General features: G+C 43.7%; 1 protein-coding gene across 1 annotated transcript in view; it reads right to left on the reverse strand.

Annotated features, from left to right (window-relative positions):
* Positions 1-3,892: 3,892 nt before the first annotated feature.
* The window catches only part of acvr2ab (activin A receptor type 2Ab), a 52,771-nt gene continuing 35,252 nt past the window's right edge, over positions 3,893-21,411 (reverse strand). The window contains exons 5-11 of the mRNA XM_078291028.1: positions 13,650-13,793; positions 12,126-12,269; positions 9,122-9,267; positions 8,420-8,534; positions 6,331-6,469; positions 5,412-5,542; positions 3,893-4,135 (exon numbers count right to left, since the gene is read on the reverse strand). Coding sequence (XP_078147154.1) covers positions 3,941-4,135; positions 5,412-5,542; positions 6,331-6,469; positions 8,420-8,534; positions 9,122-9,267; positions 12,126-12,269; positions 13,650-13,793 — 1,014 coding nt within the window. The 3' untranslated portion in view covers positions 3,893-3,940. The remainder of the gene's footprint in view (positions 4,136-5,411; positions 5,543-6,330; positions 6,470-8,419; positions 8,535-9,121; positions 9,268-12,125; positions 12,270-13,649; positions 13,794-21,411) is intronic.

Below are 21,411 nucleotides of genomic sequence, written 5' to 3' on the forward strand. Positions count from 1 at the left end.
CCTGACCTCTGATCCCCATAACCTCAGGCCTGTAAATTAAAAAATAAATACAATATTATCAATATGCAAGGTCACGGTAAAAAAAAAAAAAAAAAAAAAAAAAAAAAATGAAAATGCTACAAGTTATTTGTGTATGTATATTGAAAGTCACTCCTGCAGTTGGTCCTACAGAGGTGTAGGGTAGTTTGCGGCACTGGTTGCATATAACTCGCTAGAACTTAGAAAAGCATAGTACTGAATCCCTGAATGGTATTTGTGATTTGGGTCGGTTTCCCAGGCACAGTTTAAACCCGAGCTTAACACTGAACGCGTCCCGCTGTCGGTCCGGTGGGAAACGACCACCGACCGAACGCTGGCACTTCTTCTTCTTCTGTGGCGGACGGGTTTGTCTACTCCACCGGCTCCACTTTGGCAGGTGACCGCCCGTCATCTGGAGGCTCTGGTGAGTGAATTCTGTGATTTACCAGCCACTATGGCCTGTGCACAAAAAAAAAAAACAGTCAAAGGATAATACTGGTGTTTTTAAAGTTTGTTTTCTCCCCTCAGAAGAAGCCGTTTTCTGCCGTTCGTTCTTGTCCGGTATGAAAAACAACTTTCACAGAGCGAGAGAATCCATCACAGCAAACACGAACTTTCTGTTTTCTCCTTATTTCATTGAGCTAAGTTCAGTGTTTTCATTGAGTCTTTTCACGTGAAATGGTTTAGTAGACAAAATTTTCTTTGTCATATTATACTATAAAGAAAATATGTATTGTAAAATTTGGGATTCAGTAGGATTTGAATGTTGAAATGTTCAAATAGTGCATGCTACATGACACAATCCAGTTAGTATGGATATTAGCCTCCTACCCAGCTAATAACCTAATTATTTCCAACCTCACCGCTGAGCTCAACAGTAGTGTAGCTGATACTAATCTCCGACGGGGCTAAACACCTGAATTTAAACTGTGTCCTGTGAAACCGTCCCAAAGCTTGAGGAGAGACTGCAGGTCTGCCGGCACCAGTGTTTAATGTCCCTCAGAGGAAATAAAGACTCAAAATGTCATCATTGCGTTCACAACAATGACAAATACATCCGTTTTGCCTGACATCTACAAGAGTAACCATTATGGACGCATAGAAATGGCACCAGGATGAAAGAGAGAGAGAGAGAGAGATGCCTTGTCTCCACTAGCCTACCTGCGGTTAGCTGTGTCATGGTTTGGTTTGTGTCTCCGCTAGCAGGACTAGCCAGCTGGACTTCAAAATTACAAAATTAGTGTCAGATGTATATCAAGTTTGGCCTGGTTCAAAAGACAGTGGAGGTGCTGGGTAACCAAATAGTTGTCCGGCGTAAGAATTGGGCGAAGTCTGCAAAGTTGTAGAGGCAGTGGGGATTGTTGACTAACTGTCTAGCTGTCTAGGGCTAGACCAGGACAGCTGATCCACCGGCTAACTAGTTGACCAGGGTTAGACCATGTTTGGCCTGGTTCTAAAGACAGTGGAGACGTTGGCTAACAAACTCGTCTTCCATGGTTAGCACCGGGTGAAGTGTCCAAGTTCTAGAGACGGTGGAGACGCTGACTAACAAACTAGTCGTCCAGGATTAGGGTTAGACCAGGTCAGAACAGGTTCTAAAGACAGTGGAGAAACTGGGGAACTAGTTGTCCAGGATTAGGGTTAGACCAGGTCAGAACAGGTTCTAAAGACAGGGGAGAAACTGGGGAACTAGTTGTCCAGGATTAGGGTTAGACCAGGTCAGAACAGGTTCTAAAGACAGCGGAGACACTGGGGAACTAGTTGTCCAGGATTAGGGTTAGACCAGGTCAGAACAGGTTCTAAAGACAGCGGAGACACTGGGGAACTAGTTGACCAAGGTTCAGGTCAAGCGGGGTTTGGCTTGGTTCTAGAGACGGAGGATACATTGACCAACTAACTAGTTGTGAAGGGTCAGAGTTAGATCAGGTTTGATCTGGTCCTAAAGACAGTGGACACGCTGGTTGTCTGAGGTTACTGTTGGACCAGGTCTGGCCCGGTTCTAACGACGGTGGAGATGCTGGATATCTCACTAGTTGGTTGTCCAGGATTAGGGTCAGACGGGGTTTGGCCTGGTTCAGAAGACAGTGGAGACGCTGGCTTTGAGCATGACAAAATGCTGCTAAACCCCGACCGGTGGAGACGAGGCAAGAAAGAGAGAGAGAGAGGAGGAGTAAGAATCAGCAAGAGAAGAGGTACTCGAGTCGGAGAGGGGGATGAGGACGAGGAGCGGGAGGAGGAGGAGGAGGCTGTGAGGAGGCGGCGGGTGGCAAAGTTTCCTGAGGCGTATCAGAAGAGAGAGCTGAAACTCTTGATCGTAATCCAAAAAGATGCGCGCAACCAAATCAAAACCAAGCTGGCTCAGCGAAATAAACATCCAGATTAGGGCTGGGTGCCGTCGGAGGTGTCGTCGGTAACGGTTCCAGTTCTGACGCTTCAGATCTGATCCCACTTCTAAAGCCAGCTGGGATACTGACATGAATCTTGAAGCGTTTCAATACCTTTTGATGCCTTGCGATCAATACTGACACCAAAAATCAATGCTGATATAAAACAGCGGTAGCAAAAGGTATCTGTTGGTGCCCAGCGCTAAACCAGGAGGATATAAATACATATACTGTATATCCAGATCTCATGGCCAAAAGTTATGCTCGTCATCAATAGACATTATTACTTTGTTGACAGTTGACACGGCAAACCAAAACAGAAAATCACTTTAAATGACAGAAATTCATCATGGGGGGGTATGCTGTTTTTTTTTTTTCCATTATCAAAAAGTAAATCTCCAAAACATAAAACTTAAAATCAAGTTAAAACAAGTTGAAACAAAACAGTTCTAAAAGTAAATTTCTTTTTCAGGTCAAAAAAAAAAAAAAAAAAAATCAAGGTGGAGCTAAACAGTACTAACAGTGAGATTAAGAACCGGGAGGACAAAGGCAGAAACACCGGCGTTTACTGTGTTTTACGGCCACGCGTTATCATCGAGGCCGAGCTGACTACATTACCCATGAGCGCCGCGGCTGACGGCGGAGCGCCCGGACGTCACGGAGAGCCGAGGTTGTAGATTCACAACGGAAACTGTGAGCTAGAAGTGTGGACAGGGAGAGCGACTGATTTAAACTGCGTCCATCTGAACTGAGGTATACCTGGTTGAAGGAGGTTTATGGTTTTTATCATCGTAATGCTTGAAAATGGACCCCCTCCCCCCTTCCCCTCCCCTCCCCCCCCCTTTTAAAATAAGCTTGATTACCAAGTGTGGGTCCATGATACACTATGTACAGCAGCATTACACTATAAACATTCAGAAGCCGTTGCTTATTGGCAGAACGATAGTCAGTCGTTTCTTCAAAAACGCACACGAGAAAACAGCAAATGTATCGAGAGCCGGCCGCTCCTTGTCTTTTATCTTTTCTTTTTTCTTTTTTTTTTACACTGAAATGCACTGAGAGTCGTGTGAAATTTTCTCTGCAAGGTCTTCTCTCTCTCCGTAGAAAACCGAGCAGAAGAGGTCGCCCTCCTGTGTGTGTGTGTGTGTGTGTGTGTGTGTGTGTGTGTATAAAAACAATACATGGTAAAAATGTTTTGTTTATTGAGTGTTTCTGTTGAGCGTCGTCGTCCCTGTTGCTCGGCAACGCGTTGGTTGTCGTAAAATATCCTGAATTGTTTTCCTCGATGAGAGAGTTGCAACCGTCGTGTTAAAATCCTCAGGCACACATATCAAAATGAGGTGGGTGTCAACTAATGCGGTGAGGCGGGCGCAGGGTGTTTCCTGAACGAGAGTAGCGGCCCGCACTAAAAAAACGAAACAAAACCAAAACGAAGAAAAACAAAAAGAAAAAAAAAAAAAACACTACGCCAACCAACCAGGGTCGGCCGTTCGTCCCCCGCGCGTCGATCCGACTCGGCGAGAGAATCCGCCGGCAGATCATAGGCTGGACTCCTTGGGCGGCAGGTCCACGTTGGTCACCATGGTGACGACGGTGACGATCTCCTCGGGGCCGACGGCGGGGGCGTGGCGCTGCATCTGGCCGACGCGCTCCTCCACGCAGCCGGCGGACAGGCGGGCCTCGGCCTCGTGGTCCCAGCAGTCCTCGATGGTTTCGCACAGCATGGCCAGACCCTGAGGGACGCCGAGAGAAACGCACTTCCTGTTAGAGCGGGGCCGCTCAGTCCGTCTGAAACATCATCCATCATCACAACACAAGAGTGGCAGACTCCTTAACAAACATGTTAATATAAATAGTTTAATTTCACTTTTATTTCACTCACTAGACAATGAGATAAAATACACTTTAAGACCTTAAATGTGGAAACTTTAAGACTTTTTCAGACTTTTTAAAGGTCCCATATTCCACTTTCCACAGTTTTACTTTGTGTCTTGAGGTCCATTCAAAGTTGTGTGTGTGGTGTAGGGCTGAACAATTAATCGAAATTTTAACGAAATCGCAATATGGCCTACTGCAATTTTCAAATCGTAGGAGGCGCAATATTTGTTAAAGGTGAAATGTGTCAAAATACCATTTTAAATTAAATATTGTCGTGCTGCAGAGATGTCCTGGCCTACACATCATATTCTACAGACTTAAGAAAACATCTTTGTTTGGTACAGATCCCCGCAAAAATCACACCATAATCATTTTAATACGTTTTTCAATGAAAATGAGAATAATGATGTAAAAATTATCATTCCCTCTAATATCGCAAATCATATCGCAATTGCAATATCAGTCAAAATAATCGCAATTAGATATTTTTTCAAAATCGTTCAGCCCTCGTGTGGTGTCATGAACCAAAAACACTCTCAATCCATTTCTCCACGTTCATTTTCCAGCATCTCTCTGAGCCTTACCAAGAACAGGCCGTTTCTGTCTCCGTGTCTTTAAGGCTCATTAATATTAACGACCCCTCTGTTGTGATTGGCTAACCGTTTCCAGAGTGAAACGTGAGACGCCGCGGCCCGGCGGCTACAGGTAGGGAAAACTCTCCGGTAATAAACGATGACGACCGCTCGACCGCTTTGAAAAAAACACTTTGTTAGTCTATTATTTCTTACAGAAATGATAATGAGCGAACCTTTGTGACGCCACAAAGTTACGGAAGTCCAAACGGCTCGTTTAGAGGCTCGCTTTTCTAATATGGATTGTGTGGATTTAGTTTTGATACATTCACCATGTTTAGATACACATCCAACTCCTTTATCATCACAGAGGAGAGGGAGTCCTGCTTTACACCATATGGGACCTTTAAGACTTTTGCAGGCTTTTTCAGGACGTGCGGATACCCTGATGTCCCGTTCGAGGACATTTCGATTGGCGACCGTGGGAGTCGAACCCGTGACCGTGCGGTTACAGGACGGTCTCTCTGTGATGTGGTGAAACGGTCGGCTCGCGGCTCACCGTGTGTTTCTGCCAGCAGTCCCTCAGGCAGGGCCGCAGCTTCTTGTGGACGACGACCTCCTGCATGTCCTCCAGAGACGGGTGCTGACCCACCTCCTCCTCGAACGGCAGCATGTACTCATCCACCGGGCCTGGTGGGACACACACACACACACACACACACGCGCACGCACGCACACACACACACGCACACGCACACGCACACACAGTCAAATTAGCCATCGTTAATACGTGCAAGCTGCTGTTGAACGTCAATGTTTCAATGTTTGTATTTGTCCCAAAAAATGTCTCTCTCTCTCTGTCTGTCTTTCTCTCTCTCTCTTTCTCTCTCTCTCTGTCTGTCTGTCTCTCTCTCTCTGTCTGTCAGTCTCTCTCTCTCTCTGTCAGTCTCTCTCTCTCTCTCTCTCTGTCAGTCTCTCTCTCTCTCTCTCTCTGTCTCTCTCTCTCTCTCTCTGTCAGTCTCTCTCTCTCTGTCTGTCTTTCTCTCTCTCTCTTTCTCTCTCTCTCTCTCTGTCAGTCTCTCTCTCTCTCTCTGTCAGTCTCTCTCTCTCTCTCTCAGTCTCTCTCTCTGTCTCTCTCTCTCTCTGTCAGTCTCTCTCTCTCTGTCTCTCTCTCTCTCTCTCTGTCAGTCTCTCTCTCTCTCTCTCTGTCAGTCTCTCTCTCTCTCTCTCTCAGTCTCTCTCTCTGTCTCTCTCTCTCTCTCGCTCTCTCTCAATCTGTCTCTCTCTCTCTGTCTCTCTCTGTCTCTCTCTCTGTCTGTCTCTCTCTCTCTCTCTCCCTCTCTCTGTCTCTCTCTCTCTCCCTCTCTCTCTCTCTCTCTCTCTCTCTCTCTCTCTCTCTCTCTCTCTCCCTCCCTCTCTCTCTCCCTCCCTCTCTCTCTCTCTCTCTCCCTCTCTCCCTCTCTCTCTCTCTCTCTCACCGTCTGCGGCGGTGCATCGCGAGGCGAGCTCCCAGAGGACGAGGCCGATGGCGTACATGTCGATGCGCAGGAAGGAGTCGCGCTGGAAGTTGATGGCGCCCTCCAGGACCTCCGGGGCCATGTAACGCCGCGTGCCCACCTGCAGCCGGCGGGGTCAGAGGTCAGAGGTCAGCATCGGGACAAGGTCATGAAGAGGAGCACAAAGGAAAGCAGGCGGGAGGAAAAAGCTCATGGACGGGCTGACAGGGTGGAAAGTGATGCTCGTCAGCGATGGATGTTGTTGCTTCGTTGGCGAAACAGCAAATCAGTTCAAATGACATCATCTCAGCGCATTTACCATTATACACTACTGTGCAGAAGTCTTAGGCACATATAAGAAAAATCCATAAAGTTTCTAAATATAAAAAAAATTACTATAAACAGCAGCCCCATGACACGCTAATGCAGAAAACAAATAAACATTTAAGACAAAATTTATACAAAAAATCTAGGGTGCCTAAGACTTTTGCACAGTACTGTAGCAGTGGTGCTCAATGTGGGGTCCGGGGACCACCGGGGGTCCTTGAGGGGGTTCCAGGAGGTCCCCAGCAAACTGATGAATTGTTAAACTTCAGCATTATTTCATTTACAAGAAGTTAACACAATTAGAGAATGTAGAAGAATGACTGTTCTGATCATAGTTTCTCTGTTATCTCTCTACCTGCAATACAGACAGTCATGGAGTTCTGGACAAAATCATATCTGACAATAAAAATATTCTCAGATTTGGGTCTGAGAGACAAAACCTCATCAAATGGGGGTTCTAATGTGGCTCTAATGTGGACTAAAGTAGGGGCTCTTAATATGAGAAAGGTTGAGAATCACTAGTGTAGAAAGAGTAAAACTCTGATTCATATTAAAACAAAATTGTAGTGAAACTTTGCCTCGTTATGAGTCAAAAATGAAGTGAGATGAAGAATAGAGGGGACAAATCTGGTGCCACCTCCACCTGTGGATCTGTCGGCTGACTGGGCGCCAGGCGGGCCAACACTGCTCATTTCTTTGCTTTTTTTTTTTTTTTTTTGCTTCTATTCGTTTTCCAGACTTTTCCAGACTTCTTCGGCACCACGCTGCCACCTACAGGCGTTCGTGGAGTATTGTCACACCTCAGTATTGTTGATGGTGACGTACCTGTCCAGGTGTGTCTCTACAGGTGTGTGGACAGCGAGCGTACCTGTCCATGTGTGTCTCTACATGAGCGTACCTGTCCATGTGTGTCTCTGACAGGTGTGTGGACAGTGAGCGTACCTGTCCAGGTGTGTCTCTACAGGTGTGTGTCTCTACAGGTGTGTGGACAGCGGGCGTACCTGTCCAGGTGTGTCTCTACAGGTGTGTGGACAGCGGGCGTACCTGTCCAGGTGTGTCTCTACAGGTGTGTGGACAGCGGGCGTACCTGTCCAGGTGTGTCTCTACAGGTGTGTGGACAGCGGGCGTACCTGTCCAGGTGTGTCTCTACAGGTGTGTGGACAGCGGGCGTACCTGTCCAGGTGTGTCTCTACAGGTGTGTGGACAGCGAGCGTACCTGTCCATGTGTGTCTCTACATGAGCGTACCTGTCCATGTGTGTCTCTGACAGGTGTGTGGACAGTGAGCGTACCTGTCCAGGTGTGTCTCTACAGGTGTGTGGACAGCGGGCGTACCTGTCCATGTGTGTCTCTGACAGGTGTGTGGACAGTGAGCGTACCTGTCCATGTGTGTCTCTACATGAGCGTACCTGTCCAGGTGTGTCTCTACAGGTGTGTGGACAGCGGGCGTACCTGTCCATGTGTGTCTCTGACAGGTGTGTGGACAGCGAGCGTACCTGTCCATGTGTGTCTCTACATGAGCGTACCTGTCCAGGTGTGTCTCTACAGGTGTGTGGACAGTGAGCGTACCTGTCCATGTGTGTCTCTACATGAGCGTACCTGTCCAGGTGTGTCTCTACAGGTGTGTGGACAGTGAGCGTACCTGTCCATGTGTGTCTCTACATGAGCGTACCTGTCCATGTGTGTCTCTGACAGGTGTGTGGACAGCGAGCGTACCTGTTCAGGTGTGTCTCTACATGAGCGTACCTGTCCATGTGTGTCTCCGGCTGATTTTCCGGCCTCAAACTTGAGCGCGAGGCCGAAGTCGGCGACGCAGGCGGTCAGGTTGCTCTTCAGCAGGACGTTCTTGCTCTTGATGTCCCTGAGAGACGGAAAGGGAACAAGTTAAAGGAACAGTCAGTGATATTTTACTGCCTCCTTGCACAAAATAACCATAAATAACCATAAAATAACCATAAAATAACCATAATGTAAGCGGGGGATTGCAAGTGTTGTTGATCAATGCCAGCTGCAAGGAAAATGTCTTCAATATAACAAATCCCCTTGCCACAAAGCATGTATTTCAAAACATCTACTCCTACTCACCAATCAATCAATCAATCAATCAAACTTTATCTGTATAGCACATTAACTAGCACATGCTTCACAACACACAAAAAATGCACTGGAATGAAACAACCAAAAAAGAGAGGACCAGGTCATAAATAAACATAAAAAATAAAAATAGACAATGTATATAAGAGTAGAATAAAATGGGAACATTCAAATTTAAAATAAAAATAAACAATATATATGTAAGATTAAAATAAAAACATATAAAAACAGGTACATTTTTGATCTAAAGTGGTTCCACATTTCCTGAAGACAATCAGAAAAACGGAGCTCTCCCACTGAAACTATATTATTGATCGTGACATCTGGGCCGAACCCGAAGCCCCGCCCCCGTACCTGTGGGCGATGGAGGGCTTGTGTCCGTCCTTGTGTCCCGGGACGTCCTCGTGGAGGTAGGCCAGGCCGCGGGCCGTCGTCTGGGCGATGAGGCAGAGCTCGTTCCACGACACCACGTTGGCCTTCAGGTAGTCCGTCAGCGAGCCCTGCAGGGACCAGAGACCAGAGACAGAGACCAGTCACCGGTCTGGACCACCTGACTGAATGTTCTGTTTCATTCTCTTAAAGCCACTCTGATCTAAAGGCTTCTGCTTAAATGCTTGAAATGAGTTTCTTAGACAAATATAAATAGTGAAGTTGATCCTATGTATGAATTTCTTTCCAAAGCCTTTTCCTTTCCATCAAGGCAAAGAATCTAAAATATAAGATAGTTTTGACTTGTTTAACACTTTTTTTAGTCGCTGCATAATTCCATTTGTGTTATTTCACAGTTTTGATGTTTTTCCTGTTATTCTAAAATGTGGAAAATAGTAAAAATAAAGAAAAATGTGTATATATGAAAAGCTAGAAGACCGCACATGGAAATGAACCAGTCATCCCTCACAGCATTGCAAGTGACATCATCGATTCTCTTTCCCTCATTTTCAACAGTGGTAACTAAATAATATAATAACATAATAATATATAATAATTATGATTACTCATTTGCAATGACTTTCTTCTCCTCATCCCTATATCAAATTGAACAGGAAATGTAATTCTGGAGGCTGACATTTCAGTTCTATAGTCTTGTATAATAAAAGCAGTGAAAATGTATCGTCTGCTGCCTATTCAATGTCTTGTAATGAACTTATTTCACTCCGTTAGTTGCTGATATCGTCTCTCGCCTGATGTCACCCGACAAATTCCTGTCCTTTTATTTGCTCTTGGTGAATAATGCAGTTCTGATAAATGCAATTCACTCATATTCACCTGCTTGTTATTGTTGTGTCTGATTACTGTTCTTTCATCTTTATTTGGGGAAGCTTTGCTGAGCACGCCTGGTCTTTATCAGCTGCCAGCAGATTTCTCCATAAGCTCGAATGCTGAGCAACTCTCTTATTTATGTATTGGTCTCATTTGAAGACATATACGTACACGTTAAATGCTCAAGTTGTGTGCGTTTGATTTGCTTTGATCTCGTATATTTCCCCAACTCAACATGTTGCAGGTCTCTCTCCTGGTGAGGACAAAGTAGTTGTAGTTTCAGTGAAAGACCACTAGAGGGCAGGCAGCAGCTACAGAAGTTCAGCTTGTAGAATAAACGCCTCACTGCACATGTGACACTCCTGCCATGAACACTTCTGTACAATCAGTGTTTTTAGTGTTTTTAAACAGCGAATCAGAGTGTTATATTTCTGTTTGGTACAACTGACCAATCGGATGGCTTCCTTTTGAGACACAACTGCTGGCAAATACCTGCGCAACGTCCGAGAGAATGAAAGGAAGTGCAAGTGTTTATTTGGAGGTGCATGCGACCTATAAGGTGGGACCCTTCATACACTACAGATACCCACAATCCCCCTGCACAGAGCCACTTAGACCAATCAAACACCGAGGCTTAAATCAGCCGTCGGCGCTCACGACGAGGGAGCGATTGTTTGAAAAATCACTTTTACAGCCGCTAACCAGCAGCTGAGTGGAGTTTCAATCCAAACTGAGGGATGAGGCGTTTGACAGAATCAAATAAAAGATGAAAACCTTAGAAGCAGTACTGTAATATGCCTTCAATTACTTAAAAAACGAATTTATCATATCGATCACAAAACATTTATCTTTTTTTAAACGTGTTTTAATATAAGTCTATAGAGCATATCAAATATTTCTTTAAAAAATAAGGATAGTTTTAAACAACACATGGAAATCCAAATAACAGCATCTAAAATAAATGAAGTCCAATGAGTCTCACAAAAGTTTGGTAATAAAAATTAGGGCCGGTATCATAACTGTTATTGTTTTTTTTTACTGTGATATATAGTAATACCGGTTATTGTTGACACCTGCTTACAAAATAATGATGTTTTTGATGAGGGACTCAATTGTATTTTTTATGTATTCAAAATGATTCAGGGCAGTGAAGCGTCAAAGAAATGCTCTCCGCTCCCTCAGTAATGACCCTCAAAGCACCGAGGCACTCAGGCGACGCACTTCAACCCAAACTGCTCCGAAAAAAACAAAACAAAACAAAAACAAAAAGGTTCCCCTCCCTTCCCAGCCATGGCACCACGTGTTGTTTAGATCTCAACTGTACAAGCTTTTAAACGTATAAACCTATAATCTACTAGTGGTAGGATAGTAAAAAAAAAAAAAAAAAAAAAAGTAATACTTTAAGTGAAAAAAAATGTCTTTTTAATTTCCACAATCAGCCCGTTTTTCTTGAAATAGCAGAAATCTAAGAAGTCTTCTTACTGAGGGAACAATTACATCAATTTTTTAAAATAATTATTGTTGTATTTATCGTTATTGTGACAAATGGGACAAAATTATCGCGATAAGTGTTTTTTTTCCAGCCTTACTTTCCACTGTTTACCATTTGGTTTGCTGCCTTGGTTTGCCGAGAACATTTTCGGTACTTCAACATTATCGTTTATCGTCTTTCAGTGGAATCATAATGTGATTTTAGAATATCATGACACACAATTCTGCTGTCTAAACTGATGATAACAAGCTAATTTTATGTAAAAATCTGGTTATTATTTTAAGATTTTTCAGTTTTGTTGGACATCACACCTTTACCACTCGGTTCAATGGGATGAACAATAATTTGATTTATTGATCATTTTGCATACCTGAGCCATATGGTCATATATATATAGACATCGAAAAAACTCCTTATGATTATCGTGATATTGATTTCAACCGTATCGCCCAGACCTAGTTTTCGTTTAAGTGTGCAACCACTTCTGCTTGCAGGGATGTGTTCAAGAACGCAAACCAGGCAAAAAGTGTTAACTAAGGTTAAAAGCCCCTCGTGGTTTGGGCGGAGCCAGGTGGAAACCCCCCCGGGCGGAGGCAGGTACCGCACCTTGTCATGGTAGGTGGTGATGAGCCACAGCTCCATGTCCAGGTTGTTGTTCCTCTTCTCCACGCCGATGAAGTGGAGGATGTTGTCGTGCTTCATGCCGCTCACGCTGTAGATCTCATACTCGTTCTGCCATGACAGCTTGTCCTGGGAGAGAGAGAGAGAGGGAGAGGGGGAGAGAGAGAGAGGGAGAGAGGGAGAGAGAGAGGGAGAGAGAGAGAGAGAGGGGGAGAGGGAGAGAGAGAGAGAGAGAGAGAGAGAGAGAGAGAGAGGGAGAGATAGTTAGTAGCACCACCTTGGTCACAACACTCTCTGTGATTCCCTCTGTATTAAACCAGCGGTAGAAACCATTGCTCAGTTACGATTACTTTTCCCAGTCACTAGTAATGTATGCAGTGGTTCTCAACGTGGGGTCCGGGGACCACCAGGGGTCATTGAGGGGGTTCCAGGAGGTCCCCCAGCAAAAATGTATGACTTATTAAACTTCAGCATTATTTCATTTACAAGAAGTTAACACAGTTAGAGAATGTAGAAGAATGACTGTTGTGATCATAGTTTCTCTGTTATCTCTCTACCTACAATACAGACAGTCATGGAGTTCTGGACAAAATCATATCTGACAATAAAAATATTCTCAGGTTTGGGTCCGAGAGACAAAATCTCATCAAATGGGTTGAATGACATCATCTCAGCGCATTTAAACAAATGATTATCCCCATCCCCTGATTTGTTTTTGTCGTCGTCTTCCCACATTAAGCTAACTTAGATTAGAAATGGTAGAAAAGATTACTTTCTCTGAGTGGAGGCATTCCCACTACTTTTGATTTTATTGAGCAAAAAAGATGTCAAGATCATCGGACATCAACACAGTTTGGTTATACTGATTTATATAAAGGTAAGAGGACACTATCGCCAATCTTGGGGGAGAGAGAGAAAAGATATGAGACAAGTAGTATAACGAATTACTGCAGCTCCGGGGGTGTAGTAAGTTAAGTATCAACCACAAAACAACCACCACCTCTCAACATCAATAAATCATCACCACATTAATTTTGAGACATTAGTATAATTACTGTAAACAAACCAGACCGTCAGTGAGCAGCCTGTCAGCCTGTCTCTCAGCCTCTACTCTGCATCCTCCATAGTTTCTCCACCTGGTGGATCTGGAGGGAAATCTGCTGGATCGCTTTACGGCACAAAACAGGAAGAGGTTCTGTTCTTCCAGAGCAAACGGAGCTAAAGCTGAAAGAGTTTCTGGCAGCAGATGGTGGAAGGAGGGAAAGGAAGATGGAGAAATCACTTCCAACATGTTGGAAGGGGGAGGGGGGGGCAGGAAGCAACGGGGCTGATGGGAAATGTAGTCTTAATGTGGAGAAACACTAGAACTAACAATACTACTGGAGTGAGATAGAGGAGAACAATCAGCTCCAACATGGACTCATCTGTTTACAGTCATTAGACAAAGGCATATGCACCAGAGTGGTCAGAGGTCAGAGGTCAGGGGAGGCACAGTGTCCAGTCTAATACCTGGATAGGGAAGATCTTAACAGCCACGTATTCGTTCAGCAGCTGGGCCTTCCACACGCAGCCGAAGCGCCCCCTGGCTTTCACCTCGATCAGCTGCAGCGGCTTCTGTCCCAGGACCGGGGACGGGGGCGAGAGTCCGGGGTCCTGGACGAAGAAAAAAGAAGGGGAAGAGAAAAGAAAAAAAAGACAGAAGATAGGCGTTATTCTTTAGTTGCTTCTTTAGCAGCACATCAAAGGTCCCATATTTTAAAAAAGGTTAAGTGTATAGCAAAAAAAAACAAAAAACACCTAAATCCAGCTTTTGTAGTGTTCCAGCCTCTCAGTGTCTCCATTGTGGGTGTCGAGTTTATGCTAATGAGCCGCTGCTCTGATTGGCTGCCTGGGCTAGCAAATGAGACTAGGTTGAGTGGGCGTGGCTAATCACCCTGTCGGTCCTGAGTGATGTCACTATAAGGCCTGCCAATCAAAACGGCTTGTAGAAGTCACGTGATTTTTAAATAAGGAATCTATGGAAAAACGGGAGCAGATTTCTTCCATTAGATTAGACAATCCTAAAATGCTTAGATATGAAAGGGAAAGGGAAAATAGTCTTGTATGATACGGGACCTTTAAAGCAGTCTAGGCTTCAGAATAAAGGTTCTGGCTTTTGGTTTTTGTTTCTGGAACAACCTGCCAGAAGAGCTTAGATCAGCAGAATCAGCATCATCCTTTATGTGATGTCTTTTGTCCTGTTATTTCTGCTCATATACTCTTTTATACAACTTTTTACCCTTTTCTCCTGCGGTGCCTTGTTGTTTTTACTTGCCTTATTTATTATACGAGTTTGATGTTTGCTTTTATTTGACTGTTAAAGCACTTTGGAGACACTACATATTTAAGTTTTATTATTACCGTTAAGTTTTACTGGCAGTGAGGATATAAAGTGTACGAAGCGCGGTTGAGGTCAATTCATTTTCAATTCAATTAAAAATCCCTTTGGGCTGCGTTTGCCTGGAGTTTAAAGAAGCGGGCTCGTAAACTGGAAGGTTGCCAGTTTGAAATGCGCTCCCCCTTTTTCAGCAACTACCCTTGAGCAAGGCACATAATCCCCCCAAACAGCTTCAGTAGAGCTGCTCGTTAAAGCCAACAGCAGAAGGCTGCGGTTGTACTGGGCAGCTTCCAGGTTTGAAAGTGTGCAACTGTATGAATGTGCAGCAGGGTGGGGATGAAAAAGAGCTTAACCGCTGATTAAGATGACTGATTAAAACGAATAAACGGTTAAAAAAAAACAAAAAACATGAAAGAGCAACCTTGTCTAACCCTGGCAGGTCAAGCCTGTGTGTGCGTGCGCGGCTAATCCCACGTAAACAAAGTGAAAGCAAGAAAGCCAGGCGCTCCGAATCTAAAGTAGGTTAAAGACAGCTGGTGACCGGGATTAAAGCTGATCACTTTCACATGTGACTTTACAGAGAAGGACAGAGGGAGAGCGAGGATAGAGAGACACAGAGGGAGAGAGAGAGAGAGAGAGAGAGAGGGGAAGGTTAAAGAGAAACACGCAGTGAGGGAATCACATTTCCAAAGGATAAAAGGTAGAGGAGAAAGAGTAGCACATGACTGATAGCCTTTGATGAAACCAGATAAGTGTTTCAGGACTGCTGTAATATCTTGGCTATACTTCTTTCTCTCTATTGCTGCTGTCAGTAAAAAAAAAACAACAAAAAACTCCTGACTGCAATTTGGGCGATGTTCATGTTTTTACATGAACTGAAGCCTTACAAGGTGCTTGATAAGGTAGAGCGAGTTTCGTGACCCTAGGGCTCATGGGACTCGTTCAAAACCCATGATAATATTTCAAAAGGGCACGCTTGTCAGTCTGGAAACCAGGCGGTTTTTAAGCTTTTTGTTACAAGGTTTTCATCCGGCAGCGGTGATAAACAAGTCTTAATAGATGGAAATCGCACGCACACCGCTGCTTTCTCTTCTGTGGTGCGAGGAATAAAATCCCCTCAAACTGTTAGTACATTTGCACACAGACAGACACACACACACACACACACACACACACACACACACTACCTCTGCATATTTTATTGTCGCCCTTCGGCCCTTCTGTAGACCAAGGACTGAATCTCTGAAAAACCCATTAATGAACTGCAGCACTTATACTCCACAAAGCCAAACTGCATGAGAAGTGAAACTGAGAAAACTAACTTCGGCTTTTATCGCCTGTCCTGACAAAATTATTGTTGCTACAGAAGTGGATCGTATGTCTTTTAATGGCATTCATGGGCAGAATTTTTGTTGCTATGAAATCTAAACCCAGGTCATGAACTTTGACCTTTAGCACAAAAAAGCAGTTACTGCTGTTTGACTTTGAAGTGCAGGCGCACCGACTTCCCCAGATGGTTTGGCTCATGCACTGAATTCCAACTCTGCACTTTATGCCTTTATCACATCTTGACTCTATTTTTGCTCGTGTGCATTGCTGTATCTTGTTTATCTGCTCGCTGTTGTCGTGTGAAAACCTTGTTAACTCTAATTTTGCTCATTTACATGTTTTGACTTCAACTAAAGGACGACATGTTGCTCTATGGGTTGAGAAAATTCTCTGACCTCTTGGGTTCATGAAATGCTTTCAAAAATGCTTTTGATAATGTCAAAAATGCCTTGAGATCAGGCTACAAACAAGGCTGTTTTTCTTGGCTCCTGAAAAGCGACCATATGCTGTTTCTATGTTTGGTATTTGTTGTGATACTTTATTGATTCCTGTAGGGAAAGGAAAAGTAAGTTAGTTAAAGGCCAAGTAAAAAATAAATCAAGTATCAGATACCATGACAAATCTGAATGTTGCCAAGCTGACTTTTGGGAGGCGTGGAGCTTGTCCTAAGCTCTACTCTATAAACTATAGCTATACTTTAATGACATTAACCTGTTAAAGAGCCAGCTTGGTGGCCATGTTTGTTTTCAATGGGGTGACGTCCACTGAGACTCCTTAAAATCACAAACCAGTTGATAAAATCTCTGAAGTTACTGGCTTTTGAATTATTTGCATAATGACAATTTAAGTAATCTTCTGGATTGTTATAAAGTCGGCACTGATGATTATCTGCAACTACTGCGCATTACATATCTTTGTTTCAACATTCAATGCAATTATCTCCAAAAATCAATATGGATTGAATGCATACAATGTTGCTTGTTGGTTTTGAAATGTGACCCTTTATAAACTACTTTGGCAACGCCGTTGACAGCATTCCCGTTACTATAAATAGTTTGCACAATATCAATATCAGCCAATAATATGAGTTCTGTATTGCAAGATGAAGACGCTGTAACTTCATCTTAAATGTTCTGTTTGTTGTGTTATCAGTTTGTTCTATTTGTGATAATTATTTGTTGTATTGTCTTTCAATTTGTTCTATTTTTATGAATATATAATTATTTTCTGCTACACAATTGTCCCATGGGAATAATCAAATTTTCATCTAATCTTATAATCTATTAGTATTGTAGTAATAGGAGTAGTTGCAGGAGAAGTATATTTTGTTATCATTTCCTATTTCACAACAAGCCTTGTGAGAAAATAAAGCAGAAAAACAATCTGCGGTTCTGCTGTTGGCCAGAGGCTGGTGGGATTTGGCGAGCCGCTCCGCAGCGCCGGGGAACGGAGGATTCGAGTGGGACTGATGTGTTTGCCTAAAGCCTCTTCTCTCTGACAGAGGGCTGTGAGGCAGACCTGCTGTCTCCACACACCGCCTTCACACCGCATGCCAGCCAAATGACGGGGAAAATTACCCACGATGCTTTTGGGGCTGGATTACGGAGAGGTCCTAACAGCGGACGTGCCTGAGCTCTGAGGGAGAATTGGTATTACGAAACAGGCGGTGTCCGAAATTAAAGTAAACTTCTGCACACCTGGATGTTCACCAGATGTGCGTCGGAGAGGTTTGAATCCGGCAGCTGAAAGGAAGAAGCTCCGGCACACTGTCCACTTCACTTGCAATTAAATTGATTTTATTAGCAGCAACGTTTCCTCAGGTCGTTCGTACCAAAATGTTGTTCCTAATAAAATCTATTTAATTGCAAGTGAAGTGGACAGTGTCCTTTCAACTGTGTGAAGCATTCAATAAAGAGACGAGAGCAGATTGAGAGGTTTCATTTAAAACCTGCTCACTCATTTAGACAACGGATCTTCATTTTTTTCTTTTTTGGTGGCCTCACAACTCCTGTGTGTTTTAACAAATGTTACGCTACTTAACCATCCAGGCAGCGGAGAACCAGGATCTTAGACGCCACTGCTTTGCGTAGAGCGATAGAACAGGCAACCAATCAGGCGCCTGTTTGATACAGAGCCATTGTTTTGCTCTGATTTGATTGGATCGTGAGAAATTGATCATCGAAGCGCTCTGTCACACCCTGTATGCCAGCATCGCTCTATTTTACCACGCACGTCGTTAATAAGTCTGCAGAAATGTGACCAAGACAAATTTACTTTACATTTTTTTGTGCTTGGTATTTAAAGCGGTTTTGATTCCGCTCATGATGTAGACAAGAAAACGATCGTCGGAGGACCGTCGCGGACTCTATGCCGGCATTTTCCTGGTTACAAAGTCATCAATACGTCTACACAAACATCACCAAGACAAATTCCTGAATTGATTCTGGTGGCGATGTGGGAGAGAAACCAGTTACCGCAGTACTCTCTTTTCTTTTCCTCTGCTGTCGCATTGTTCGGCGTTACAATGCAAGTCATCAGCATGTCAGCACAAGTGTCACCGAGACAAATCCCTGTACATTTGTTGTGCTTGGCAAAATAGGATTCTGATCATGTTGTGGACGAGATAATGATCGCTGAAGGACTCTGTCTGCCTCTCAATACCAGCATTGTTCAAGGTTACAATGCGAGTCGTCGATAAGTCTGCAGAAATATGACCAAGACAAATTCCTGTACATTTATTGTGCTCGGTGATTGAAGTGATTCTAATTCTGATTATGATTCGGACGGGAAAATGATCATCAAAGGACGCACTCACATCCTCGTTGTTTTACCGTTTAAATCATCAATAAGTCTCCAAAAATTTGATAAAGAAAAATTCCTGTTTATTGCTTGTGCTTTGCAGAATAAGTGAGTCTGATTACGATCATGATTTGGAGGAGAAATTGATCATCGAAGCGCTCTGTCACACCCTGTATGCCAGCATCGCTCTATTTTACCACGCACGTCGTTAATAAGTCTGCAGAAATGTGACCAAGACAAATTCCTTTACATTTTTTTGTGCTTGGTATTTAAAGCAGTTTTGATTCCGCTCATGATGTAGACAAGAAAACGATCGTCGGAGGACCGTCGCGGACTCTATGCCGCCATTTTCCTGCTTACAAAGTCATCAATACGTCTACACAAACATCACCAAGACAAATTCCTGAATTGATTCTGGTGGCGATGTGGGCGAGAAACCAGTTACCGCAGTACTCTCTTTTCTTTTCCTCTGCTGTCGCATTGTTCGGCGTTACAATGCAAGTCATCAGCATGTCAGCACAAGTGTCACCGAGACAAATCCCTGTACATTTGTTGTGCTTGGCAAAATAGGATTCTGATCATGTTGTGGACGAGATAATGATCGCTGAAGGACTCCGTCTGCCTCTCAATACCAGCATTGTTCAAGGTTACAATGCGAGTCGTCAATAAGTCTGCAGAAATATGACCAAGACAAATTCCTGTACATTTATTGTGCTCGGTGATTGAAGTGATTCTAATTCTGACCACGATTCTGACGAGAAAATGATCAGCGATGGACTCGGTCTGGCCTTCGATACCAGCGTTGTTTCAAGTTACAATGCGTCCATGCGTCTGCACAAATGTGACCAAGACAAATTCCTGTACATGTATTGTGCTTGCCGTTGAAATTCTGATGATTCTGATGATGCCGTGGTCTAAAAACGAGTTATCGCAGGACCCTCTTCTCTTTCCCTCTGCGTCTGCATTGTTCCGGAAACTCTTGCCTGTCTTCCGGGCTTCGGCCTGACGAGGCGGCCCGGCCCGGCCCGGCCTCCCCGGGGAGTCACCGGATCCCTTGTCCGATCACGGGGCGCCGCGGCCTCAAACGGGGCGCATTACACTTAGTCAGCAGACCACAGGAAACGGGAAAACAAAATCTGCTGCTTCACGCCATTCTCCCCAACCCTCAACCATCCACCCTACCCTAATCGGGTTACATCTTCATCTATTACATCAGAACTGGTCCTTTAGGCCTGGCTTGGTTTGTCCTGTGTCCAAGTCCTGATAGTCTATGCATAAATATGACAAAATAACACAGTGTTACTTTTACCACTTGGTTAATAGTTTTATTCCAAAATACCAAAACTGATAACTGATACTATAAATTTGCTGATATGAGCTAAAAAGCAACCATTCGTGCCAAAACTTTGCAAAATTTTTATGTAGGGGGTTCACAATTTTGCCTAAAAGTAACCAAGTGCTTGGGTATTATTTAGTGAGGTACCCTTTTATTTTTCTTGAGTAATCTCAATGATTTATGTAGCTTTACTCTTACTCCGATTTGAAAATTTCTAAACTGAAGAAGCAGTGCGTCAAATTCAGCTTCTCTTTTACTTCTCACTCTGATTTCTGTAACTTTTTTTACTTTTGACTCAGAAATGCTGAACTCAAGTAGCAATGCTTCTACTTAAGTAAAATATATCTGTTCTCCATCCTCCATCTGTCTGGATATCACACTGATATAAGCATGCTGCCGTGTCAAATTTCAATATCTCCCCTCCATCTTTCTGCATGGGAAACGGTGAGCTATAGGTCCGGCAGATACAATTTCTAGAACTGGGTCACATCACACACAATACAATTACACAAACATCACAGGTGGACATTCGTACAAAAAAGGGGGCTGCATTCGGAGCCACGCTGGCCAATTTCCACCATGCACAATGCGTTTTCAGCAGGGAACACAAAGGACATCCATCCATGCAATAAACCCAGGCACAAAAAAAATACCAAGACAGAAATGTTACGAAACCAAGTAAACAAAACGCTGTCGAGAAAGAAAGGAGAATAACAAAATGGTGGTCTGGGATTGAGGTGGAGAATTCATACCAAGCTCTAAACCCAAAAACAGGGAAAAAAACCAACAGGAGTGTTTCAACTTCAATTAAACTGCTCTTACCTCCACCATAATGTGAAAGGCGTGCTTGTTGAAGAGGAACATAAGAGGCAAACAGAGAAATTATTGCTATTTTCTGTCAGTTAGTGGGTGAAATAGAAGTAGGTAAAAGGCAGGTGATGGATTGTCCCTGAAAAGCCCCTCTTTTCCTTGTACTCCAGACACCAGTGTTTCCTAAACTATGGTTTAGGATCCAAAATGGTGCCATAGGCATGTTTCTGGTGGGATCCCACATGAGAAGTAGAAAGTTTGAAACAGCCTGGGACCCAAAGGTAAGAGGCTGCGTTTACAGTTACATTTTAGGAATTTAGCGGACGCTCTTATCCAGAGCGACTTCCAATGAATGCAACAGTACGATCATTTTCAATTCCCAGATCGCAAAAGTAAAAGCAACCAATAATAATAAGAAGTGCAAATGTCAGGGCCACAGCACCCTGATGTGAACGATCATGTAAGATCATGTAAGATCAAGAAATGTTAGGAAAAGTATCTTTCTCTTTTTTGGGGTGCTCCTAGGTTGAAGAGATTTAAAACATAATTTGCATAACATTTTTGACCTAAACCCTTGTTCCCCATCATTTCCCATCATGCAGATTGATTCTGACCAAAAT

The sequence above is a fragment of the Centroberyx gerrardi genome, chromosome 21 (genome assembly GCF_048128805.1).
Source record: "Centroberyx gerrardi isolate f3 chromosome 21, fCenGer3.hap1.cur.20231027, whole genome shotgun sequence".
Classification (NCBI taxonomy): Eukaryota; Metazoa; Chordata; class Actinopteri; order Beryciformes; family Berycidae; genus Centroberyx; species Centroberyx gerrardi.